The following is a 26,428-nucleotide window of genomic DNA, read 5'->3' as shown; positions in this document are numbered from 1 at the left end:
TAGATAAACTAATTAGTACATGGTACATGCATATGCACACACTCTATATAGGTTCCAACAATACTCCTATGTCAGGTAGAGGCACATGTGAGAGATACTGTTGGAACCCGGCATTACTATTTTGTTGACAATTAAGTGCTGAGTGTAAACCCAAACCCACTAAGGTAAAGGCCCAGTGCAACAACCATAATCACCTGGTCTTCTGTTGTGTGGTTAGAAAGTTGCCAACTTGGAGGATGAGGATTCTTGTTTCCCATTTCCAAAGAGTTTTCCGTGCTTCAACTTCATCTACTTCTCTCAATCTCAAGCCATCCTCTGACACAGGTAAGAGTCCAAATCCAACACAAATATTTACTCTTTTTTTTCTAACATGAAGATGCCCACAACTCAGATATTTTATGCTCTGTGGTTTTGTTTTGGGTTTCCTATGTTCATCTCTCTGAGACGCCCATTAAAATCTCTATGTTTATCAACATGTATCAACATTGGTTCTGTTCAATGTATGTATTTTTTGCATTTCTGATTAGTCTCTTTGTTCAGTGAGTTTGCACTTGCATGTTCTTTTTGTAACAAACGCTTATATATTTCTTCTAATATAGTTTCTTTTGATGTTTCCAGATTGTGGCAAAACTTGATCAAATCATCCAACTGAACTGTGATTTGACACTCATTTTCAATGCAGAAGCAGAGCATTCTTCATCCGGAGTACCTAAGATTTGGCAACGGACTGGTTAAACCGATAGAAACCAGTGCATTTCCTAGATGGATCAGTCGCAACAATGAAGTCAGATTGTCGTTTCTAAGAGCTGAAGCTTCTTCTTCATCCATGACTATAATTAACAAAAGCTGCACGTGGAGAGCGAATAGCTTAGGACAGGAGATCCAAGCGGACTTGAGTGATGAAGACGAAGAAGATCTATGTCCGGTTGAGTGTGTCACTGAGTTCAAGACAGATGATGAACTTCTTAGAGTCCTGGAGAAAGCCAAGGAGACTAACACTTTGGTTGTGGTTGATTTCTATCGTCCTTCATGTGGTAGTTGTAAGTACATAGAGCAGGGGTTCTCAAAGCTCTGCAAGCAATCTGGTGACCAAGAAGCTCCCGTTATCTTCCTTAAGCATAATGTTAGTATCCTTTTCAGTATGAATAAAACTTCATCATGTTTACAACACTCCATCTTGTTGGCTGAGTAAGATTCATCAGTTGCTCAAATGATTTTGCAGGTGATAGACGAATATGATGAACAATCTGAAGTCGCTGAAAGGCTCCGTATCAAGGTACGTCAAGCCTCTTTGCAATCTTGGTATCTAACAACAACAATCACAACAAGAGAGTTTTGATTTACTACTATGTCTACAGTCAGTTCCTCTCTTCCACTTCTACAAAAATGGAGTCCTGTTAGAAGCATTTGCAACTAGAGACAAGGAGAGGATTGACGCTTCTATAGCCAAATATACTTCCTCTGAATCTTCAAGCACATCGGATTAAACCCCACTTTTGGTTATCTCTTTGAAATCATAGATAATGATGTAAACGATAGTATTAAACAGCAGCAACATCCCCCAAACTTGTTGTAAAGATGCCTAAACAGCTCTCATTCTTCTTGCAAGTATCATACTGAATAAGACAGATGCAACATTTTTTTCTTTCTAATATGGTAATTTGATTTGAGATTCGGTTTAGGTTTCTATAATATATGTGATGATGAGAAGATACATTCATAGAGAAGAGCAACTAATACTATAAGAGTTTCTTCTATCTTCTGATTCTTATCACATCATCTAGTGATCACCTAACATATTAGAGTTATCCCCATTAGCAAGAGAAAACAAGGCAAAGTGTTCTTCGACCGTTGCAGGTTAATAGTTCGAGTTGTTAGCATCGGCATCACTCCCAAGCTCTCCCTACAGTTTCAAACAATAATGAATGAAGCTTTCCCTTTTATGTGTAAAACAAACCAGAGACACACATGGATAAAATGCTTACAGGTTCTATCATTGCCACCTGATTATCTTCTGTTTTCTTTGAGAGATCCCTCAATGTACCCTATGAAAATTTAACAATTTTAAAAACGTTAAAAGCACATAGTATATGTGAAAACAGAATGAGTAGAGTAGGTGATGCATTTATATCACTTTGTGGAGATTCATACGCACCCTGGAAACCCAAAAGAGTCCACATGCATTGCAGAGAGTTCTGGGGCCTGAAGGTCCACGTCGCATCATCGGTGTACATGTGGAACTAACGCCGCAATGAGTACACCTACACGTAAGACACACTCACATTTAAAGAGCAAGAAAAAATTGAGCACTAATTGAAGAAACAGTTAAGTGGTAGAGGCAAAACGCACGATAACTCTGGACGACCATCATCATGTGCGTTATCTTGGTCTGTGCCCGAGTTATAAGCCCCATCAGCCGTCGTTGCAGAGGAGAATTGACCTTTATTACGTGGCATTCTGGTAAAGACTAAACAAAGTCAGAGTTGTAGGAAAAGTGACAAATCCTATCTCTCGATGATGAGATAGACACGTCATTTATTCTCAGTTTGAGCTACTTATGACACTAACCACAACTAAGTTCTATCCTGCTCAACTACAAACATATTCTCATATAACAAGCTACGGACATTGAAACCTGAGCCACTGCATAATCACTTTCATAGTCGCCAAACTTAACAAAAATAGTGATGTACTTTGAACAGAAGCGGTCTTTTTAACACATAGCATATAAGTGTGAGTAATTATTAATTAACCAGAGTATAGCCAAAGAAAAAGGAGAAACTTTCCAGCTTAGTTATACAAGAATACTAGTATGCTTTTTAAAGAAGTAAACATCACATAATCCATTTTCCTAACAGATACAACTCAACCTTTTGGATTTTGCTAAGACTACACTTGCAGCAAAAGCTACATCAACACTAAGTGTACCCACCTAGGCTTATAGCTCAAACTGGTTAAAGAGAAAATCAAAGAGAGGTTCGGATGTGTAGCACCTCAATCTAGAATAAAAACAAGTAAAACAAGAGAATGAAAAATCTGCTGACCTTAAAGCCACTTCCTGGCGAACACCATATCTTACTTGGTTCGCAAAACATCTAGCACTCCTCTTCTTCCGAAACCTATCCAAGGACTGTGCCCGATGCGGATGGCTACACCGGCTCTGATGTTCCACAACAGGCTAAACAAAAAGAAGGAAAAAGAAAAAAAAACATAGATGGAAGTGACCATTGTATAAAACTTGGAACACAAACAAACAAACAAACAACAAAAGTGGTAACCATATGATGATTCTGTTGAGCTATCTCCATCCCCTGTGGAGCAGCAGTAGAACCACCCAAAAGCAACAACACAGCATCGACCTTACGAAATCAATTCCCCCCCAAAAAGGTCAGAAACACACAAAAGTGCACACTTTTATTATGTAATCTAAACAAAAGTACTCACCTTTTCAGGACCCACAGAATCAAAAACGTAAACTTGACCACGGTACGAGACCGTCAGCTGATTAGCTCCTTCCGGTGCGGGGGAATCTAGTAACTGAGAGCCGTCGGGAATCAAACCGGAGGCAGCGTAGATAGACTCAGGATGATTGGCGATTTCGTCTATATAAGGAATGCGAGATGCGGAGGCAGAGACATGGTCTTCACCAAGGGTGCTACCAATCTGATAAGGGTTAATCTCCAGTTGAGGAAACATCGGGAACTGCCAAAAGAGAAGAGCTTTCAGCAAGAGAGGAAGTAGAGATAGTTAACATGGGAGAAGAGGGCAATACAGAGAGAGAGAGAGAGATGGTGTGATCGGCGCGTGTGGAGGAAGGGGAGATTGGCCGTTGTGGAAATTCACCGGCGGTAAAACGGTGACTTGAGAGAGGTAAATCGCAGCAACCTTCCGACGACTATTCCGCTCACTGGATTTTACCTATTAACCTTTTGGACTGTTTGATTATATATCTATTTTGTAATCCAAAAGCCCATTACGGACTCACTTGTTACGAATTTCTCAAAACTGCATTTATAATACTTTAGGTGTGGCATTTGTATAGACTTTCGAATTATCGGATCCAGTCCCTTATGTTTTTTTTTTCTTTTTCTTTCTGATAAACTTGTCGGCTATTCGATCAGCTTGGAGAAATGAACTTAATGCTATAGAATAGATTAATCCGAAAACGTATAACACTATATGATCCGAGTTTGAATACTTTACGGCTATTGGTAGAGGTGAACCGTTCGTCTGTTATGATCTACATGTTTTTTGGGCCGAAACCCAATCCTATACTAACAAGATGTGATATTTTATATTGCTAGATCAAATAAATAATAAATTCGTGTCTAAATTCTATAATTTTTTCTCTTTTTATTAATAATAGATAGATTCACATATTTTTAAATATCATATCGAAATAAATATAAATTGATGTATTTAAAATATTTATTTAAATTTTAAATAGTTTAAAATTTTAAATAATTTCGAGTTTTTTGAATTTTAAAGTTTTCCGGGTGCTCACTCGAGTTTAAGTAATACCCAAAATATTTGAAATTCCAACATAAATGCTCACAAACAGAATTAATAAAATGAAAGGTAATCTCAAGATGAGTGGTAAGTAACTTTCTCATAGAAACAAAACAGTCTCTCATTTGTCTTTGGGCCGAGAATTTACATATAGACTAAACTGTTGGCTGCAAACGGAGCTCAACATATATAGCAAGTGCTGAGTTTACAAAGTGGTTAAAAAAAAACTCAAAATCTATTACAAAGGGAGTAAGCATGTATTCTCTGTTACTGGTAATTAACATCTCTCACTGCGTGAGCAGCTTAGAGTCACATGCCACTATCTTCACTTGACTAACATTCTCTTGACGGTCTTCACTCTTGAACATCGCGTCCTGTAAAATGAAGGTCCAGACGTTGTCACAGAACCTGTAAGTGTGCAGGTGCCCCTGTACAAGAAAATAAAAAATAAAAGAAAAAACGAGATTAAGTATCTGGTTGCTTCATCTGCCTAGTCTTGAATGCAGCGTTTAATATTTGGTTCTAAAAACACCATCAGCAATGGTAATATGTTGGAAGAGAATTAAAGTCAATCATCGAAAACACTAGCAAACAATAACTTGCGATCAAGCTATATGGACTGACACTAATCTGGATAGTCTTGAGGTATTAAATGTAAGCTCCTACACTTATAAACCGGATAATGAATCCATACAGCCTAATCTAATCCATCTACAACCTATTTATTATTCGCATATAGCATATCCAAAGAAACTGATATTGATAGAATCCATGACAATGTTACTATTTCCTGAGATAAACCAATGTAAGCACCGATTCATCAGCAGATAATTAAACAAACCCCATACAGCTTAAATCAAGTTGCCACTTGCCACCAAAAAAGCTTAAGACTTTACAGGAAGAATGACACTGTGTCACTGTTAGAGGTTAACCTAAACATTCTACTCTACAACATTGTTCCATCAGGTTCAAATCAGCAAAACCTAAAACAAACGATGACTCGTCTCTACAAGTAAGTGGATGAACAGCAGTTACGAACAAAGTAGAAGATTTAGTATTTCACAATAAGGGATCAAAAGCGTAACAATACTGAAGCTGACCTTGATGGTCACCTTGGTCTTCACTTGGCTCTCAAGAGCTTCCGTCATAGACTACAAAAGGACACACACATATATATATATATCATTAAAAACAAAAGAAGCAAACCAAATGACTCCAAGATCAGTCACATCTGAGTGAAATAAATAAAAAAAGAAACCTTGTCAAATTGAACAAGGACTTGGATAGCTAGCTCAGGGCTCAGCGTACCGCTCTGAACCATCTCATCCAAAGTCTCCGTCAAACACATCCCGATCGTCGATCTCCTGTACAGCTCAAACGTCGCCATTACGTACGATCTGCCAACAGAATCAAACTCAAATCGTTGAATCGAGAATCTGAAAAGTTTAGGAGGTAGAAAAGACCTCAACAGGAGAAGGTTTACCGATCTCCGGCGACGAGTGGAGAGAAATGAAGGAGGTACCGTTGGGTCGATGGCGAAGGATTCGTCTCTTTGCGCGGAGAAAAAAATAAATTTGGGGCTTTTATACCCTAGCTTTTGCAGGTAACTGTTTATATAGCCAGCGATGGATCAGGGAATTGAATTACCTTTTTACCCTTGGAGAGCCCCTTAATCCCCTTTTTAATTAGATTACGGTTTCAAAAATTACGTTTCGCACCAAGATACCATATGGTGGTCCATATCCAAATTTCAAACCGAATTAGCATAAAAAAAATTGTAATTATAATTACTCGAAACTTTTGATTAAATAAATTAAAATCAAATCGGAACAATTAGTTTAATTTGGTAAAATTTTCAAAACTTTAACTGATTCTATAACAAACCGCACTGTATTTTTGTATGTTCAATTCAACATTCAACTCGCAGGCTTAAGTAAACTCATTAAGAAGTCAACACTAATACGTGTCCTGAGATATAGTATAGTCCATGTATAAGAAGTAATTCTATTTATATGAAGCATTGGCTAAGTATATATACACAGTCTTTCATTTGTAGTTAGAATCTACCAAGTATTGCTATGTGTATCAATTCAATGTACAAGCAATATTTTCTTAATGTCATTGCTTTTTTTCTGACTTCTTTAGCTCTTGCACTTCTTCAGTTTTTGCAAAGGACCTTGCAATAAAGTCATTCCGACATGCTTCCATCGTTTAGGTTTAGTTTGAATAATGGCGTGGTGTACTCAACCTGAAGAAAATATCACACAGCTATACTCGGAAGTATCACAAGTGTTGCATTAGCATATCACTGATTTAAAATCAAGAAATTATACCGTAATTTCACTAGTTGAAAATCTTCTAACCTTTAAGAAATACCATTATGGTGAATGCTTCCCATAGTCACCGTATCTCTTTTACCTCAATGAGAGTCACCTCGCACATCTAGACCATCGATGAGAAGGGACTAATAACCCAGCACCTTCCCCACTCCCCAAGTTATTTACTATGAAGTAAACTAGTGTAGCTAAGTAGTGCAAGATTCAAGTTCTTAGCTATCATGAAATACCTCTAACACTCCAGACAGAGGTTTGACATCTCGTAGGAAAAATGTCTGTCCGAAGTGTGGCATAGTCCAAAAACAAAATATTATGTATGCAGCATCCAGAAATGTCATGAATGGACTTAATGTATTTTATTTTATACTTAACTCCTGAATGATCTGATGATGATGATAGAAATAAAATAGCTTAATCGAGAGATAGCAAGTAATGGCTGTGACCTAGACCTTTCTAATTGGATGCAGGTTTTGGGGAGATGTTCACCTTATTTCTTAACGTTTTGGTAGCCGGGAGAATACAGGTATACATAACAAAACAACGTATATCAAGCTGGAAAAGCATCTAAAATATAGTTTTGTTTCTAAAAGAGTAGTGTGATATGTTGAACAAGCTATTTTCCTTAATACTCACTACAGATTGAGAGTGGGGTGAACGGTGCAAACAAAAAATCCCTTCTCACAAATGGTCTAGACATGAAAGACAACTCGAGGGAACCTGCGCCAGTCTTCAGTTTAGTTAACCACGGCAGCCCCCAAATCTATAATGTAGCACTGCATAAACAAAGGCAGATGAATTTTTAGATTTAAATTAACTAGTTTATGCAACAGCAAAATATACTTCTATTTAATCATTGAAGGCAAAAATGAATTGCTATTAATCAATAGAAACTCATCATTTCTATTCAATGAAACAAGCTCCATTCATTTCCTTGTTAGCTCCATTCATTTCCTTGTTAGTTCAAGCAAGCACCTAACCTGTATTTATCTCATAAAGTTTCCATCCAAGCTATTGCTTTCTCAAAAAGATACATTTCGTTCCTTTGGACATCTGGAGGCCAGGACACACAGATGAAACTATCCAATACTGATGTCTAGGCTCTATCGTTCCCAAAGTGTTTTCAAACCCTTGAATTTTATTGGGTCGATTTGGCATATTCTCTTATCATATAGTTGTTTGAAAGTGTTACCGAGGAAGAATCAAAGTTTATTGACAAGGAACTCAAAGATCATGCTTTAATTCTCTGATGATAGATGTCTCCACCTAAATGTATCTGTACATTTCATATAATTTGGGTATATGGTAAACCTTTTTCATAATGATGCTTTAATACTCTTTTCAGGTACCACTAAAGAAATGCAAGAAAATCAATTTAAAAAAAACACACATGAGTCATTTTGTTATCTGTGTTTTATCTTTGGATCAATTTCGATGGTTGCTTTTATTATATGCTCATGACTATTATTAAGCTGTTAATAAGAAAAAGAGTACAATCACCAAATGACAATCACAATACTTCTAGAAAAAAAAATCATTATAATCACAATAGCTGTAGAAGGACGAGGATAATCATTATTGTAAAGTCAGATACTGTATACCAAAAAAAAAACACAACAGAAGTACTACAGTCAAGGGTTGTTAAAACCTTATGAAACATGTACATCTAACAAAAGTAATGGACCTGAGAAGAGGAGACAGATCTGTTAGATTGAGAGATAATCTCTCTTCCCATGAGCATCGATCTGCACATGCAAACCAAAAGAAGAAATCCATCATCTTTCCTGGAACAGTAAAATTTGGATCAGCTAATAAAATTCAGGTAAGTAATGCTCATGCAGCTGATCTATCAGATGATAATTGCGACTTCTCAAAATACTAGAGAGATCTCGGAAAACGATTCAGCTAAAAAAAATGTCGTGTGTGAAGTAAAATTGAAAGTTAATAAACAAGAATTATACACGGAATCAAACTAACGGACGAAGTAATCGAAGCTTAGGAAGTGAACTCCTCTCCTTTAAGAACTTTAGAGAAATGATGACTTTTCCGTCACGAGATCCCACTGAAAAATCAATGGTAACCGTCGGGAAAAAAAACGTTAATCGTGGGGATGCATGATGTGAAGCGGATCGTGAAGAAGAAGAAGAAGAAGCAGCTAGGGCAAGAGATATATTATTGAGGGAGAGCGACGAAGGGAATAGAGCACGGAGAATTCTAGGGAAGCTAGAGAGGGTTTTATACGAGTAATGCAATGAAGACTGAGCTTAATTTATAACTTAATTATTGATTAGTGCATTATTTAGATTTTGATTATAATTATATGATTTAATTGATTTGAGTGAGATATGTAGGGCTTCTAATTCTGGCATAAAGTCTCTAGCTCAGGCGGCTCGTGCTTCATCTATCGAAAACAGAACATTGCTCAGTTTCGTCCTACATTTGGTCAAAGGCTAGGCTACACTCGGCTACGGTATTTATTCTTGGGGGAACACTAATTGAAAACCTATGCTTTAAATATCCCTTAAATAATTAGAAATAAATATTTCCGCATAGTTTAAGTTTTTGAGTGTGACTGGTAGCCATAGCAGAAACAATAAAAACGAATAATAATTAAATTTTAGGAATGATGAAAAATAATAATTTTTATCAAAATTAATAAAGAATTGATTTGTTTTATAATTCTCTACAAACAAATGAATAAAAAGAAAAATATATTCTTCATGAATATTAAAAAAATTAATAAATGTTAAGAAATATAGTGTTCTTCCTCATTCCCTTGGTCACTCACATTTATATATTTTTGCATTCACTTTGAATTATATAACTGATGCAAATTTGAATCACTTAGAACAATTACTGTTCTTTTAAATGTAGTTTTTTTATGTGAAATTGCATCTCATATATATAATTTTCCCCATAATTAACTCATATCCTAAATTCCACACATTAGTATCTTTGTTCATAGACACATAACTTATCACATTATGTGTATTTACTTAATTTCCAACTTCTTTGTGGTTTTTTTAGCTAATAGAAATCATATAACTAGTTTTTTCGTTTCACTAAATCACTAATTTTTTATAAATAAAAAATTTATATAAAAATATTCAAATTGTTAGGAAAAAGTATTAGCTTTTTAATGCGATAAAAATTACAACTGTATCAAAACTCATAAAATCGTTATTTATTGAAAAATTTAATATTATTAAAAAAAATATATGCCTGAAATTTTTGAATATATTTTATCATTTTCAACTAACAGTTTGATTTGTTAACATTTCTGGAAGTAGAAAAGAAAATTGCACAAAAAATCATACCAAATGATAAAAAAGAAAAAGAAAATATTGTTAGTGTATGTCGGCCAGGCCACCGGAAGTTGTTAAGCTAACAGTGGATCTAATTGTGAACCTAGAAATATTCAAACAGAAGAAGGAAAAAAAGGAAGAGAAAAGAAGTGCGAAAGGCCTCTTATTCTACATATGGCAATAACTGGACAGATTAATATTATTAAAAAATTATATGCTTAGAAATTTTGAATATATTTATCATTTTCTAGTAACAATTTAATTTGTTAACATTTCTTCAAATAGAAAAAATTACAAAAAATTATCCCAAATGATAAAAATAAAATATTGTTAGGGTATGTCGGCCGGCTAACATTTCTTAACCGATTGCTAAGCTAACAGTGGATCTAATTATGAACCTAGAAATTGAAGAGAAAAGAAGTTCCGCGAAGCAAAAAGGAACAGTAAAATTGAACATATAGACCAAATACGTACAGTTCCCAAGCTTTAACTAATTGTCTCCTTTAATGAATACAAAATTGGTCACGTCTCTTTTCTAGCTCCTTCCCGATCTGTCTGCCTCCCATTTTTTTACTCTCTACTTTCTTCTTATTATGTGTACCATATTCTATTTTCTCCCATATTCTATTTTCTCCCATATTCTTATTATAAAACCATAATTTAAAAAATATGACACATGGTCAGAAAAGGTCACACATACGAGTGCATGTATCTTGATGTTTTTCTTTGACGAAAAACTTGAATCTGAAATCTCAGTTCACCAAGTTAATTATGTTCTCAATGTGGATGGGGAAAGTAGCCAAACACATGACACCTATAGAGTAAACGAGTGCGATCGACCACTTTACTTACCCATTTTGGAGTCATTAACTGTCGGTGCATGCATACAGTACCGTGCAAAAGTTTTCTGAGATCCAAAACGAGTTCAAAAATATATTTTACATGATATAATTTTAATAATATATATATAACACTTATTACATAAACGTTTTCTAAATTTTCTTCACCAAAATTTTATAAAATAAAACTTTTAAATCATGAACAAAAAATATGAATTTATAATATAAATACAAAGATATAATTTTTGATTGAAATGTTGGTAGCTATCAAAAATGTAAATCTTAGCATTTAAATTAACTATAATAAACTATATATTGAAATATTATTTTTTCTTTATCAAATTCTCATAAATATATAAAATAAATCTAACTCATAGCATAAAAAAAAAACCAATGTGATCAAATATTTACAGTTTTTAGAAGTATAATATTTATAGTTTTATTTAAAATATAGCAAAAATGATCACAAACCTAGTTACTTTAAACAGAAGTTCAATTCAAATTCAAATAAAAATAAAAATCTAACTAAGAGAATATGTTAACTATCATGTAAAAGTTTTTTTTTTGTAATTTGAAATTCTAAAATTTCTACAAAATTTGGAGAAACTAGACAAATGTCTTTTTCAAAAGCCTCTAAACACGGCTCTGCATGCATATCGTCCACTTTCATCGAGTACTTCGCAACTATCCCGTTCTAACGAGCTGATACTCTTTCGTTGACGTAATTGTGCACAACAAGAAATCTGTATTGCATAGACCACATACTTGAGAGTTACGAGTATTTCATGAGCACGTTCACAGATCGAGATTTAGATACCTGCTTCCGGTCTAACTAACTAGTCATTTTACATGAAGACTTTTGTTGGTTTCAGATCTCACATTTGAATATATATATATAGTCATTATCTTCAAAGTTGCAAACGGAGAACACAAGTTGAAATTCAACGGCCGATCTCAAGCCCTGTGTTTCATGATTCCCAATAAAAGTGATTTGGCTTATCAGTTCGGTTCCCTGCTATTTCTACGAAGGTTTCTAATCATTCATGTCTTTTAAAAGCTATATATGACTGAATTTAGCCTTGCTTCTCCTGTATATGCCGCTTATGTTTCTAATCATCTATGCATTTTCCTAGTAATGGAGTTAGTATGAATGGGTATATATGGTGTTTTTTTTTGTAAACTAATGGGTATATGGTTAATATGTTCGTTAATGGTTAATATGAGTGGCTGTATAGGCTGGATTTATTTTCCAATATTAAATCTAATGTGGCACAAGTAGGCCACAGACGAAGCAACTTGCCAAATCATTTTGTAAAGAAACACATAAATAGTTAGGTGACGGAATATATCGTTTGTTAACAGTTTCTCAAATAGTACATATTATTTAAATGCAAAAGCGATATATAGAAACTTTAGTTACATGAATCGGATCATATAAAGATGTGTTGTAACTTGCACTAGTTTAAGTATAGAAAAAACGTTCAAATTGTTACTGATATCTACTTTCTTAGTCGTCACTACCAAGAGAAACACAAAATATTGTATAAATATAAATATATATAGTTATAATATACGAAGCATGAGGAACCACGTTGCACCAGCTACTTGGTTATATGTTTATGGTGTTATGGACCAACTTGTATTCGTCTTTTTGCGCAACCCCAAGTCATACAAACTTTTATATTTGTGAAGCCGGAAGAACCACGAGAACTTCAGGTTGCCACAAAATAATATAAGAAATGTAACGACCACAATGATGATGAATGGGGATCTGTAGTTAAAGTTTGAAAATAGCATATGATCAAGACTGTTAGCCATTCTGTGACATATTTTTGTATAACATGTTTTTCAATATTACATAACCTACTTTAAATGCACAGTTTGCCACACCAGAAATTTAGTTCATTTTATCAAATATTCTATTAAAATTATTGAAACGTTCGTTTAGGTTTACTTTTGTTCATATATATATATATATATATATAACATTTGTGAATGGATTTGTCAATTAGCTAAATGAGGTTTCTCTTTAAATTCTGTAAATTTAAAATGGATAGTGCTTGGTTGAGAAACGATAATTTAGGAGTGATAAAACAGGAAACAAGATTACTCGAACACAAACAAATAAACTGTCGTGGCAGAGGTAACTATCAATAGTTCTGGAACCAACGCTCTTTTCACAATCTCAGTGGTCTTGGCCGCAACAATTTCTTGGACGTTGTGTTATGTTTCTAAGTTTGTATGATCGATAGGATCCCAGCTGGAAAGAGATATGATAAGTATACACAACTATAAAGAATGTGTTAAGAGCTTTCTAGCATCTCTGTCTTTTTTTTTTTTTTTTTTGTAACAGCATCTCTGTCTTCTAGTTCAGTGGTTTTAAAACCACCTTTTTCATTATTGGGGTTTCCAAACTAGTCATATATACTAGCTCGCATATTGATGATTGACCATTAATCAATTGAAGTCAATAAAATGTTAGTTTCAAATCTAAAACATTATACATCAATGATTTAATTTAAAAATTTCCAATAGAAAATCATAAGTAGTACTCCCACTAGTCCATTACAATGTATTGTATAATTTAGTTGACATCTGTTAGGCACCTGCAAAAACTCGGCTGAGTTATGTAGCGAAAGATTTTATTCGAGTGTCATTATGCTAAAGTTAGTGGGAATTATTCTCACATTTAGGAACAACCAAATGTCAAACTCTATTATCATTCTTTTAGTTTTATCACAGGGTTGACGAATAATATTATTCAAGCCTAAGTGAATAACTGCAAAATATTATTCGCACATTAAGGAACACTAAAATGTCAACTCAAATATCATATATCATGGTCGACGAATATTGTTATTCGAAGCAAAATGTATCGTACAATTGCTTGGGACAAGGGATGGTGGACTAGTACCGTACGTGATGGTGGTGTTATTAAAAGAACTTTGGGTTTGTTTCACTTTAGTGATTTAAATTAGAGAAATTAAACAGTTTGAACAATAGAGAATAAACTATATTTCATATGTTGATGACTGAGAGCTGGCTTCTTAATGTAGTCGTCGAGAGATGATTTATGTGGGGAAGCGAATATGTAGGCGCCAAAAATTTGTTTGAAGGTGTCGAACTTAAACACCCTCTAAAATATGTGTGTTTGTAAATGCATAAACATCTCTTAACAATGTAGATGATAATTTTATGACATGTTAATTAGACACTGAAAATCATCTGTTGTTGAAGAATGCTGATATGAAAAACCTTAACCTAAAAATATAATTTTTAGAAAGAGTTGCATAAAGTTAGTCGCGCAAATGATGGAAACATAATTACAATATGAAAAGTTATCAGAGTTTCAAAGTTATCAACTAGTCTATAATGTTACAAACAAATAAACGGGTGCATGGTCTTCACTTTACCCACTTACGGTATAATTGGTTTCTCTAGTACGACGTTTGATAGCAATTATTGGTGTTTTACAACAATCACTCAAACCGATTTAAATCGCCTCAAATCGCTCTAAACTTCATAAATTCAAATATTATTCTAAGTAGTGTTTGCAGTTGCGGCCGTTTGCGGGAGGATACATTTTTTGCTTTTTCTTAAAACAATATAAATACGAAAATAAAAAATATTCAATAAAATTTAAAAATTGGAATTATAAAAATACTAAAATATATATGTATTATATTTTAATTAATATTATAAAATATAAATATTTTATATAATTTTTAAAAATTTAGAACTATAACTTTCTAAGTATAATTTTTATATTTATTATAATATTATGCTTTTTGATATTTTTATAATTATATAAAATGTAAATGTGGTTAATTTATTATTTAACCGTTGTTGCATTGAGTAGTTAATCAGTCATAAGTATTTCGCATGCGCACCAATTTCTAACCGCAGAATCGGTCGTACAAATCTCCTAAAACTGCTAAAAACCGCAAATTTCTACAACCGCTGCGTTTAAACGAGTCAGTCCCTTAGGGCCTGTTTGTTTGTCGATCGTTAGCGGCAGCGATTAAAATGTTGTTCGTTTACCGCTGTGTGAGCGATCAAACACGGCGATTTTTAATCAGTATTTTCTGTAGTGTTTAGTTTTAAATTTTAATAATAAAATATATCAAATGACGAATCAGTCACTCAGATAAATTGATGTTTGCATGGTTCTGGACTAAATAAGAAGCATACCATAAATCATGAGAAACTATCAATGCAGAGTCTTATATAGATGTACTTATGAGTTAAGCCCATGCTTCTACTGCTTCCCCATAGGGCCCAGGCTGCATCTCAGGATAGAGAGTCACATAATAAGTCAAGTGTTTCAGTAGCAAAAATTCGGTTGTAGACGATGCAGTAAAATAGTCATCACCACCACAACATAAACAATGACCCAATTGCAACAGATGACAACTCTTACTCTATAGTTACTTACCTTTGTAACTGCGAATGTGCGCGTCTTAAAGCCCATGGACTGCCTGCCACACAACTTCCATTCTATGATGCAATTTGTTGTGGAAGCTCCTTGGCCTAGTAGTGAAGGGTTTAACAGCTTCTTGAATTAAAAACTTACAAAACTCTTTTTTTACTCTCAACTTTTAGATTTATTAATTTTTATTTTCCTTAAATAATTTAATTTCTTAGATAGATTCATTAGATCAGAAGCAGAGGCAAGCACGACTCAACTCATTTCGCAGCGGCAATGAATCTTCACCACCTCTCTCTCCTCTCCATCGCTCTGATCTCTCTCCTCTGTCTCTACCATGCTCTCGCTTCTTCCCACTTCGAAGGCTTCGATGCCGAAGACGACGAGGATCCAACCGAGCTCCACCACTCGCTCACTCCTCCCCTCCTAACTCAATCCGAGTCAACAGTTCTAGATCCAGAACCCGATTCTACTCCGATCACTAAACCGGACCCTCCCCCGACTCAAACCGGTTCCAACAAGCTCTCACCAGCCTCATTCGATTTCTGGGACGAAGACGAGTTCGAAGGATTACCAGAAGACGAACCAACGGAGATTCCATCTCCGATCGCTTCCGAATCACCTTCAGATCCACAGACTCCAGATCCAGAGGACACTGCCACTCCCGAGAAGAAGAAGCTTTCCTCCTTCACAGTTGAGATCGTCTGCGTCTCGATCTTGATCGCATACCTAACCAACTACTTCCTCGGCAAGCGCGACAACGAGAGCCTCGCTCTCTCCTGGGCCTCGAAGTTCGCTCTCAAGGACGCGATCTTCGAGAAGAACTTCAGCCTTCTCGGCGTCGGCGAAGGAGATGACTCTCCTTTGTTGTTAAAAGAGGCGACGAACGTGTTTAAATTCTACGCGAGCGGGCGTAGGTACTGCCACGGGATGTTGGCGACCTTGGAGCTTAAGAGCAGGCACGATCTGATCTCGAGGCTTTTTAACTGCGTGGTGCCTTGTAAAGACGAGATCAGTTTCGAGGTTTATATGAACGATGAAGGTATGGATCATGTTGTGTTTGCGTTGGCGAGGAAGAAGGCGGCGAAAGGGATGTTTAAGGAGATGAGGGATTTGCAGAGGTTTGGAGGGATGGTGGGAGCTCCTGGTGGGAGGAAGTGGGTGGCGGAGGAGTTGGCTGTGGTCTCTGAGTCTAAGGAGGTGGCTGGGGATATGATCACTGATGTTGTGCTTGATCAGGTCTGATGCTTAATTTCTCTCGTTGTTTGATGATTGACAATGATGCTGGTTAAGTTTAGTTTAGTGTCTTCTTTGAAGTTCGTATGAAGTTTTGTGAAAATGAACTGGCTTTGCCTCCATTTCTCTATATTCCGTGGCTGTATTGGTAACTTGGTCACTTAAGTAGACGTAGATGTTCTGTAATAATGTTGGAAATGAGATATTCTTAAGCCAGAGGGATGTGATTGATCAGAATAAGAACTTTCAGTGATCAGTAAGCTTGGCAGTTCCCTTTTGTTAAGAACCATACCGGCTTCCTTTTTTGGTTTGAATCGTTTGTCTCTCTGTCTAACTGTAGATGTAAGGTGGAAACTTGTGATGTTAATGTAGTGCAAGATTCCGCTAGTTTATCTTGTTACTTCCAGTGAACAGTAATTTTAGTAAGCTTTGATGTTCCTCTATCTGACATCAAAATTTGCCGTAGCATTTGATACTGTGTTTTTCTCTGATGTTTGATCACTAATCAAAAAATTGCATGCATACACTGTTAAAAAATGATGTTGCTGCGGCATGGATAGTGTTTAATGTTGTATATTTAGCATATATATCTTCCAAATTTATATGTCAATTGTGACACAGTTGCCTTGAGCGAATGAATTGGTTAATGTGGAAAATAGATCTTAACTATTGGACTTTAGCTTGTTTGTTTTACTTGGCTTGTTGATGTGGGGCTATATACTCAAATTATCTGTAATACTAATCAGATTTCAATGATGCAATTGCGCTCTGTAGGTTTTTGGTGACAAATCCTTCGAAAAGTTTGGCAAGTATTTCATTTCGATGCATTTTTCGGACCAACATCCTGGCAAACACAGGAAGATGCTGCTTTTCAAGTTTGCCTTGCCTGATGCTAAGCACATGGATGATATGGTCCGGTTGATAGCGCTAATTCCGTATTACATTGACTTAATCGGACGCTACAAGCTCAGCTCGCAGGTAGAGGGGCAAACATATTATCACTTTGCCATGTTATCGTTATGTGTTAGTCAGGTTGAATAAACTTAAATCACTGTCTGCAGGCACGGAACAAAACTGACGGAGCTAGGCAAAAGGTGGCGCAGGAAGCGTACAAGGAACTTGAGAGTGTGAGGCAAGAGGCATTGCAGAGAAAGAAAGCCGAAAAGAAGAGATTACTGGAGGAGGCAGAGGCTAAGCTTAGCGGTGAGGCTCTGAGGAAGAAAGAGGCAAAGGAACGTGCACGCCAGATGAAAAAGTCAATGCCAAAAGTTAAGATGAGTCGTGGTCACTAGACTCAAAAGCATAGGAACGTCTCTTTAAGGTCGCACAATCCCATGTTTGCCATTGGAATAGCTATTGTATTCCTCTACACTCCCCGTTTTAATCCTTTCGGTTAGATCTTTTCCCTTTACTTTCATGAACCTCCACTTGCACCGAGGCCTTGTTTCTTGTTCACTGGAAGTAACATCCTTTATTCTCAGTTAGGCGTTGCACTAATAAAAGAAAAAGTTACAATTGAAGCATTAATGGCTAAAGTTTTCTCTTGATTGCATTTCAAACGTCACCTACGTCTATGCAAAGGTCAAAGCTCAAAGCTTTGTTCCTAGTTTTCACTTGCAGAGCGTTGCATTGAGCTCCAATGAGAGTTGTAGCCACCAAGCTGGGGAAAGGTCTGCACTGAGCGTTGCACCTTCTTCAACGCCAGGCTCATCATATTAGGACAATAATATTGAATTTTTAGTCTATATTTCCAAATTTTTCCCTGATTTTTTTTAAAAAAATTCCGTATTTGACAAGTAAGCCCACACAAATACTAGGTTTTATTAGGCGCGTTAGTTTGGTGTATATAAAACAAAACCTAGAACTACGGATGGAGGAAGTTGTGTCTGAGATTTTGTTAGAGAGGATGTCGGGGTACGATGCGGCGAAGACAGAAAAAATAGGGGTGTGGTGGGACATGAATGACTGTCCGATTCCGGAGGGGTATGATGCTCGTCGGGTGCGTCCAAGTATAGAAAGGGCGTTCAAGGAACGAGGCTACTCTGGTCCTGTCTCCATCACTGCCTATGCCGACCAAACACAAACCCCTAGCCACGTCCTGCGAGGGCTCTCTTCCAGTGGAGTCGCTGTTGCACATACCAGATCCGGTTAGTCTTTCTCTGGTTAGTATATATAACAAAAAAAAGAACCTAGACTTAGACATTTATGTTACTTCCGCCAACTCACAGGAAGCACGTGTTCAGTCATGCATCGGGATATGGTGGAATGGCGAGGTCAAAATCCACCTCCGGGTACAATCATGATCATATCGGATCAGGTGAATGGTGACTTCTCCTGGGATCTGGCCAGGCTACAACAGCGCACTAGATACGGCCTTTTCCTGGCTTATTCAAAGAAGCAATGCAATGATTATCTCCTGGTCTATTTTGCAAATTGTCGCTGGGAAAAATTACTAGAAGAAGGAGGCGCACCACCTGTTGTTGTGGCTGGTGAATTATCATCTGCTGCCATGTTTTATTGCAAATCGTGCAATTTCGATTGCCAAAGCCTGAAGAAATTCAGGAATCATCTCTCCAGTTATAAGCATGGAATGGAAGTAAGCAAGCATTCCCTCTCTCTCTCTATCTCAAATACTTTTTTGTTTAATGCTCTGAGCAACAACTCTTTTGTCAAGCGCAGGACGCTATAACACCTCCGGTCACAAAATTCTTGTTTGCAACGAAGTCGTGGGCAAGGAACTACCCGGCCTCGCCTGAACACGCCACATCTAAAATACATGTGTTGTGGGACATGAACGACTGCCCGATTCCTGAGGGGTATGATGCTCGTCAGGTGCGTCCAAGTATAGAAATGGCGTTCGAGGAAATAGGCTACTCTGGTCCTGTCTCCATCACCGCCTATGCCGACCAAACACAAACCCCTGTTCACCACCTTCTAGCACTCTCTTCCACTGGTGTCGATTTTGCACATACCCTTCCCTGTTAGTTAGTCCACATTTCCCTGTTATTTTATTATTATGGTTTTTCAATTTTCAACTGAAATTATTATTATCCTTTTGTTGAGACAGGGGTCCATTACAGTCGCATGATTACAGATTTTGAAATATGGACAAGAGTTAATCCTGCTCCGGCTTCAGTTATGATCATATCGGATGAAGTGGCTTCCAGCAAGTCTCGTTCAAAAATTATTTGTCTGAAACTACAAAAGTTTAACTACAACTGTTTTTTGGCCTATTCAGTTAGGCCTTCTGAAACGCCACTCCTGGTCACTTCTGCAGAGTGGCTCTGGGAAAGCTTACTTGCAGGTGTTTGTTCTCTCATCTTCTTCCACTACATAACCACCAAGTTAATTACGCTGAGCTTTTTTTTTTCCTTTCCCAGTTTCAGAGACAAGAAGACACATTCTTCACAAGTGCAGTGAAAGTGAAAGAGTTGTTGCATCTACCGGAATGTTTTGTTGCAAATTGTGTTTTTGTGATTGCAAAAGCCTGGATGCTTTCAATAAGCATCTCTCAAATAAAGAACATAGAAAGGAGGTACGCGCATCATCCTCTTTATCAATAGATTTTCTCTAACTATTTGAGCAACAACCTACCTGTTTTAACTCTTTATACTCGTTGTCCAACAGGAGCACAGAATGCTTGCGCATACTCAATCTTTTCGTCGCAGTCTAAGGCAATTTAAAATATCCAAGTACCATGATCAGGCAAGTTTTTTTTCTTAGATTCTCAACAAAATGTAAATACATGTCCAAATACTCAATGTTTCATTTCTTATATACATCACTTATAGGTAGGATGTCCTCCCAAACGTATGAGGAAAGCACCCCGGAAGGGTTTTCTCCCAAGACCATTACGTTTTACTAGACGTTGAAACTGTGTTTTACTAGACTGAAGCTCGCTCTTATCTTCCTTTCTAGTCTTATGTTTCCCTTTGACGTATTTATTTCTAGTTTCCCTTTGCTTGTTCAACCTAATGCTTGTTTAAATTAAAATTAAACTGAATTGTGTGTTTTACTCTTCTTTTTTTTTCATTGAATTTTTTTTAGTATGATTATGATTTAATGTGCAACTAGTTGTTTCGCATGGGCAGGCATAAACATTTTGTAATTATTTGTTAATATAGATTTACTAATTAACAGACTATAATGATAAATTATTATTTATGTTTACTTTTTTAACCAATTTTTATTTATGTTTTTATTTGAACATTTTTACGTATAATTTTCTTTTAAATTTTTTGTACACTTATTTACTATTAATAGGTAATTTTCAAAATCACTCAATGTTCAATTTTCAGTTATATAAAATTAAGATTTTACTTCATTAGTATTTAGTTATATGTGTTTCTATTTTATTTTATTTTTAAATTATTAAAAGATATTTTCCAGATAACAACATAGTATATATAGTATTTTTAAATTATTAAAAGATATTTTCCAGATATCTTTTTATTTTAAAATTTATTTTTGGATTTTGAAAAATTATTTCGTAAATAATAGTATAGAATAAATTTAATCATTGTGATTAATCTATCGGGATAATGTGAAATTTATACAAATATTAAAATTTTGAAAACTACATTTTTTCAAATTTGATATACGATACAATTTTCTTGATTTCATGGACCCTCTGTAGATCCTTGTATTAACAGAGAAAAAGTTTATCAGATTAGCATCAAAGCGTGTGATTTTTAGAATAGGTGCAATTTATAAGTTTTTTGGATGTATATGTTAATTTATTTCATTGTAACAATTTTAGAGAAAATGTAGCCCAACTTATTATTGAAAAGTTGATAATAAGTTATATTTGACTGCGACATATTATTACGTATTAAAACAAATAGTGCTGCTTCGTAACGCCAAATAATTGTCTCACCCAAATCAAAACCTACAAAATCATGTGAAAACGTGCTTTCATTGGATATTTTTTTTGAACAAAACCGTCTTAGTTTCATCATTTGCTGTCCGTGAAGTCAGCATCAATCACATCATCTCCACCTTTACTTGCTGAATCTGCTGAAGCATATTCACCTCCGGGGGAAGGACCTGCAGCTGCTGCTCCAGCTCCAGCTCCAGGCTGGTTGTACATCGACTGACCAATCTGCATCACTTCTTGGTTAAGAGCAGCCATTGTGTCCTTGATTTCTTGAGTGGTTCCACTTGCAAGCTTGTCCTTCAGCTCTTGTAGCTTGGCCTCCACCTTCTCTTTCACTTCACCTGGAATCTTCTCTCCGAGTTCTTTAAGTTGCTTCTCTGTCTGGTACACCACTGAATCCGCTTGGTTCTTTGTGTCAATTGCTTCTCTCTTCTCCTTGTCATCCTTTGCAAACCTTTCTGCTTCTTGGACCATTTGCTCTACCTGGACCGTTCGTTCACAGCCACTTTTGTTAACATGAACAGAAATGAATACTAGAGAAACAGAACACTAATATGATCATGGACATATCTACCAATGCGTATCAAAGTTAGACATAGATATTAACTAAAGCAATGTGGTTTTGATTTTGTAAATTGTACGAACCTCGTCCTTGGGCAATGTACTGGCACCGGTAATGGTGATGTCTTGTTTCTTTCCGGTGCCTTTGTCACTGGCACTGACGGACAGAATACCATTGGCATCAATGTCAAATTTGACTTCGATCTGTGGAACTCCACGTGGTGCTGGTGGGATACCATCTAGACGGAAGCTACCAAGAGACTTGTTATCCCGGACAAACTCCCTCTCCCCTTGGAGCACATTAATCTCAACGCTTGTCTGTCCATCAGCAGCAGTAGAGAAGACTTCTGACTTAGAGGTAGGTAGAGTTGAGTTCCTTGGAATAATCTTGGTCATAACACCACCAAGGGTTTCCAAACCAATGGAAAGCGGTGTCACGTCAAGAAGGACAATGTCGCTCACATCTCCAGCCAGAACACCAGCCTGTAATCAAAATAAAATGACACTTTATGAGAACTCACAGCAGCGAAACAAGTTTTTCGCCACAAATATGTTTTTGATGTTTGCACATAAATTGTGTTAGTAATAACGACATAAATAGGATGAAGATTAAAAGGTCACGAGAACACACCTGGACAGCGGCACCTAGAGCTACAACCTCATCAGGGTTAACAGTCACATTGGGTTCTTTGCCAGTCAGCTTCCTGACGACTTCCTGAACAGCAGGAATACGTGTCGATCCACCAACAAGGATCACTTCATCAATATCCTTAAAGCTGAGCTTTGCATCTCTCAGCGAATTCTCAACGGGAGTCTTACACCTATAAGATAGAGCCAAGGATAAGAATCTCAAGCCTCCATGGTTAATCAATAGTAGTAGAATAAGCAAATAGCTTAACTTGTGAGGCTATAAATACGTCATAAGAACTGTGAGTTAAATTACCTGTCGAGTAAATCTGAGCACAATTCTTCAAACTTGGCACGTGTGAGGGTGGTTTCTATGTGTTTAGGTCCATCAGCCGTGGCCGTGATAAATGGCAAGCTGGTCACATAAATTATATTGATCAGAATATGCATGCTTGTGAAAGAACTAAATCAACGTTTTGGCAAGAAAATTAATTGTACCTCATATTCGTTTGAGTGAGGGAGGAAAGCTCGATTTTAGCTTTTTCTGCTGCTTCGGTCAGCCTCTGAAGTGCTTGTTTGTCTTTCAGAAGATCAATGCCTTCATCTTTTTTGAAGTTAGAAGCAAGCCAATCAACAACTCTCTGCATTCAAAAGTTAAATCTATCAAGTAAAGCACCGAAGAAAGAGTAAACAGATTCAAAGCTCATAAAAACTCACCTTGTCAAAATCATCACCACCCAAATGTGTGTCACCAGAAGTAGAAAGTACTTCAAACACACCATCACCAACCTCAAGCACTGTATAACAATAAAAAAAAACACACATATTAAGAGATGCTAAACATCAAGAGCCAAAACCTTAGCAAAACGTTAAAGTCAAGTACCTGAGACATCAAAGGTACCACCACCAAGATCAAAGACTAGAATAGTCTCATTGCTCTTTCTCTCAAACCCATAAGCCAAAGAAGCAGCCGTGGGCTCATTGATAATACGAAGAACTTCCAACCCAGCAATCCGACCAGCATCTTTAGTAGCTGTCCTCTGCGAGTCATTGAAGTAAGCAGGTACAGTAACAACAGCCTTGGTCACTTTCTCATTCAAGAACCTCGAAGCATCATCCACAAGCTTCCTCAAAACCTACAAACACACACACACACAAAACCCCATAAGAAAGCAACCAACACACAGCAAAAAAGGGATAAACTTTTTCAAATACCTGAGCTGAAATCTCCTCAGCAGCAAACTGTTTCCCAATGGCTGGACACTCGAGCTTAACGTTCCCGTTATCATCCTTCACAACTCTGTAAGACACCTGCTTAGCCTCCTCATCAACCTCATTCATCCTCCTACCGATAAACCTCTTCACCGAGAAGAAGGTGTTCTCCGGATTAACAACCGCCTGCCTCTTCGCAATCTGCCCCACGAGCCTGTCACCGCTCTTCGTGTACGCCACCACAGACGGCGTCGTCCTCTGACCTTCGGCGTTCGTCACAATCGTCGGCTTGCCTCCTTCCATCGCAGCCACGGCGGAGTTCGTCGTTCCCAAATCGATCCCGACGACCTTCTCGTTCGCCACGCGGACCGGGCCTACGGCGTATCTGGAGCCTTTCCGGGTGTTCATTTTCAGAAAGGCGGAGGTCTGGGCAGAGAAAGGACCGGCTCTGGTGCCGAAGAAGGCGCTTCTCGGCTTGAGGTTAGCTTTGCCATTGAGGTTCCTCTTGGAAGAAGCGGCGAATCCAATTCCGCCGAGGACGTGAATCTGGGCGGTGGAGGAAGCCATTTTTTGAGGTTACGAGAGAAGGAGAGGCGACGACGTGAGAAGAGAAGAGAAACCCTAGTGGTAGTGGTAGGTGAATAGGAGGAAGAAGATAAGAAGACGGTGGAGACTGGAGTGTGGCGGTAGAAGATTCTGGAAGGGGCCTTCTATGGGCTTTATGGGCTTCGATAGGCCCTTTACTGTATTATTTCCCTTTTACACAAAACCTACATTTGTCTTTTTCAAAAGTCTGATGGGTGTATTTATTTAACAAGATTTTAGTGAATTAATTTTTATTCGTGTTTTTGGTTAACTTTGAGGTTTTAAATTTTGATTTACTAAAACATAGTATAAATAAAAGTACCTGATTTGGAATTTTTATTTTAATAAGATAGATTTTCACCAAAAACCTTCCCCATAAATTTTTAAGATTTACAACTTAAAATTTTCCAATAATAATAACAATAGATTTAATAATTACAGGTTTAAAAGTTTAAAAACATAATTATTTCAACACAAATTACTTTGAACTCCGAGAAGACATTACAATAGTTGTGGGTGTCGTTGCCCCCACTCAGAAGTACGTAGATTTATGCATTGTTCTCTTCGTTGATAGATTGTAAGACCAACATTATCGGCGTATTTTACATACATTCTTAGTGTAATTTTTTTTTAAAATAAACCAATAATAACGAAAAAGAAGAGGGACGTAGACTAATTAAGAAGTTTTCGACCTCGTCTTTAAAGAGCATGTGTCATGGCGTGGTAGGTAAAACGAAGGGGTAGGGTAAACTCGTGTTTTTCTCGCGTGGTGTCTCTGGTCTCCGTCTCTCTCTTCCTCTCGACGGCGATTTCGACGAAACCGATCTATCTACGCCGAATCGAAACACCGATATATATCCGCTCAATCAACACCTCTCCTTTGTGTAATCCGAAGGATCTCCGCCGAATCGAAGCTAGAACAGGTATGTCCTCATTCTCCGTCCTCCGTTTTTAAGATTTGAAAGTCGATCTCTCATTGCATGCTTCGTGTTTGTAGGGGAAAGACGAGTTCGAAGGAGAAATCATCCGGCGCCTCTCCCAATTCTCTCTCTATCCGCTCAATCAACGACGATCTCTCCTTACCTCCGTCCGGCAATCCAATCGAACTCGAAAGCAGGTTAGTGTTTCTTCTCTGTCTTCCGTTTAGCAATCCAATCAAACTCAGAACTGGCTTGAGAATTCTAGGATTGAGTTTGAGTTTTAACTAGGTTGAGTTTTAACGATGGTGTGTGTTTGTGATTCTTCGTGTTCCCTTTAGCTTGGTAATTTTTTTTATGATTGTATGCTTCGAATTTATTCAACATTCGGCTTATTTGTGAATTCCTTTGAGTAAATAATTCTATACTAATTGTTATTTGTGAATGATTTAAAGCTATAGTTATGGTAGCTTTAGGGATTATAGTGATGAATTCTTTTGTGTCTTATACGGTAGCTTTGGGTTGTCTTGATTCTTTGTGATAGAATTAGTAGAAAGAGCTTGTGACTTGCGAAATGTAGACTGATATTTAATGAGTTGATAGGTTTGTGGTTGTCTAATAACTTGTACTAAATGGTTGGGTCATTAATTCTGATCAGATAAAATGTAGACTGAGAAGATGATGTGAATGATTAAATTGTATTATGATCATAATATGATAGTCCAAGATGAACGAGATTCAGACACTGTTGAGGAATTTCAAGATGAGGATTTTACATTTACTGTTAAAAAGTCTACAAAACCCCCCCAACACTTCTGGTCGTCGGAAAGAAGTTCGGGATCCACAAACCCATCTACAATTAAAACAAGATTTGATTGAAAATATATGGACTAAATTTGGACATCTTCCAAATTATATGTAGTTTTTACGTTTCTATCAAATGAATAAAATGTCTGTTTGCTTTTATTTGAATCTGTATTTTTTATGATATGTAATATAATG

General features: G+C 36.7%; 5 protein-coding genes, 1 long non-coding RNA gene and 1 other non-coding gene across 10 annotated transcripts; 4 read left to right on the top strand and 3 right to left on the bottom strand.

Moving 5' to 3' along the window:
• The first annotated feature begins 180 nt into the window (after nucleotides 1-180).
• LOC103861485 (thioredoxin-like 4, chloroplastic) lies at nucleotides 181-1,679 on the top strand. Of its 3 annotated transcripts, none has more exons than XM_009139198.3 (4): nucleotides 181-324; nucleotides 619-1,123; nucleotides 1,223-1,276; nucleotides 1,359-1,679. In XM_009139198.3, exons 2-4 carry the CDS (start codon nucleotides 677-679, stop codon nucleotides 1,485-1,487), a joined length of 630 nt encoding a protein of 209 aa, XP_009137446.1. In that variant the 5' UTR covers nucleotides 181-324; nucleotides 619-676; the 3' UTR covers nucleotides 1,488-1,679. The 3 variants fall into 3 exon arrangements, with proteins under 3 accessions (XP_009137446.1, XP_009137448.1, XP_009137447.1); XM_009139200.2 differs by having other exon boundaries at nucleotides 230-324; nucleotides 683-1,123; XM_009139199.2 differs by having other exon boundaries at nucleotides 255-500.
• LOC103861486 (GATA transcription factor 25) lies at nucleotides 1,673-3,766 on the bottom strand. The gene is made up of 7 exons (XM_018657741.2): nucleotides 3,445-3,766; nucleotides 3,279-3,359; nucleotides 3,045-3,178; nucleotides 2,350-2,457; nucleotides 2,156-2,261; nucleotides 1,986-2,045; nucleotides 1,673-1,903 (listed from the first exon to the last, which is right to left on the bottom strand). Exons 1-7 carry the CDS (start codon nucleotides 3,694-3,696, stop codon nucleotides 1,859-1,861), a joined length of 786 nt encoding a protein of 261 aa, XP_018513257.1. The 5' UTR covers nucleotides 3,697-3,766; the 3' UTR covers nucleotides 1,673-1,858.
• A 3,160-nt stretch (nucleotides 3,767-6,926) lies between these two features.
• MIR824 (microRNA MIR824) lies at nucleotides 6,927-7,558 on the bottom strand. Its single transcript, NR_120800.1, has one exon. It is a non-coding gene; the product is annotated as a microRNA MIR824 (primary transcript).
• A 1,871-nt stretch (nucleotides 7,559-9,429) lies between these two features.
• Nucleotides 9,430-10,005, top strand: LOC117132793. Its single transcript, XR_004456367.1, has 2 exons — nucleotides 9,430-9,725; nucleotides 9,870-10,005. It is a non-coding gene; the product is annotated as an uncharacterized LOC117132793 (long non-coding RNA).
• A 5,588-nt stretch (nucleotides 10,006-15,593) lies between these two features.
• Nucleotides 15,594-18,175, top strand: LOC103861483 (uncharacterized protein At5g49945). Its single transcript, XM_009139194.3, has 3 exons — nucleotides 15,594-16,651; nucleotides 17,423-17,626; nucleotides 17,710-18,175. Exons 1-3 carry the CDS (start codon nucleotides 15,689-15,691, stop codon nucleotides 17,938-17,940), a joined length of 1,398 nt encoding a protein of 465 aa, XP_009137442.2. The 5' UTR covers nucleotides 15,594-15,688; the 3' UTR covers nucleotides 17,941-18,175.
• Nucleotides 18,176-18,192: 17 nt separating this feature from the next.
• On the top strand, nucleotides 18,193-20,787 carry LOC103861482. 2 transcript variants are annotated; one of them, XM_033287900.1, is made up of 7 exons: nucleotides 18,193-18,795; nucleotides 18,877-19,244; nucleotides 19,328-19,628; nucleotides 19,716-19,952; nucleotides 20,035-20,183; nucleotides 20,276-20,353; nucleotides 20,440-20,787. In XM_033287900.1, exons 1-7 carry the CDS (start codon nucleotides 18,519-18,521, stop codon nucleotides 20,518-20,520), a joined length of 1,491 nt encoding a protein of 496 aa, XP_033143791.1. In that variant the 5' UTR covers nucleotides 18,193-18,518; the 3' UTR covers nucleotides 20,521-20,787. The 2 variants fall into 2 exon arrangements, with proteins under 2 accessions (XP_033143791.1, XP_009137441.1); XM_009139193.3 differs by having other exon boundaries at nucleotides 20,029-20,183.
• A 626-nt stretch (nucleotides 20,788-21,413) lies between these two features.
• Nucleotides 21,414-24,576, bottom strand: LOC103861480 (heat shock 70 kDa protein 6, chloroplastic). The gene is made up of 8 exons (XM_009139192.3): nucleotides 23,928-24,576; nucleotides 23,596-23,848; nucleotides 23,430-23,509; nucleotides 23,211-23,353; nucleotides 23,029-23,127; nucleotides 22,717-22,906; nucleotides 22,170-22,568; nucleotides 21,414-22,007 (listed from the first exon to the last, which is right to left on the bottom strand). Exons 1-8 carry the CDS (start codon nucleotides 24,489-24,491, stop codon nucleotides 21,603-21,605), a joined length of 2,133 nt encoding a protein of 710 aa, XP_009137440.2. The 5' UTR covers nucleotides 24,492-24,576; the 3' UTR covers nucleotides 21,414-21,602.
• Between the last annotated feature and the right edge of the window lie 1,852 nt (nucleotides 24,577-26,428).

Source organism: Brassica rapa, chromosome A03 (assembly GCF_000309985.2).
Source record: "Brassica rapa cultivar Chiifu-401-42 chromosome A03, CAAS_Brap_v3.01, whole genome shotgun sequence".
In the NCBI taxonomy this organism is placed as follows: domain Eukaryota; kingdom Viridiplantae; phylum Streptophyta; class Magnoliopsida; order Brassicales; family Brassicaceae; genus Brassica; species Brassica rapa.
Note: the sequence above shows the minus strand (reverse complement) of the source record. Positions and strands in the feature narration are given on the sequence as shown.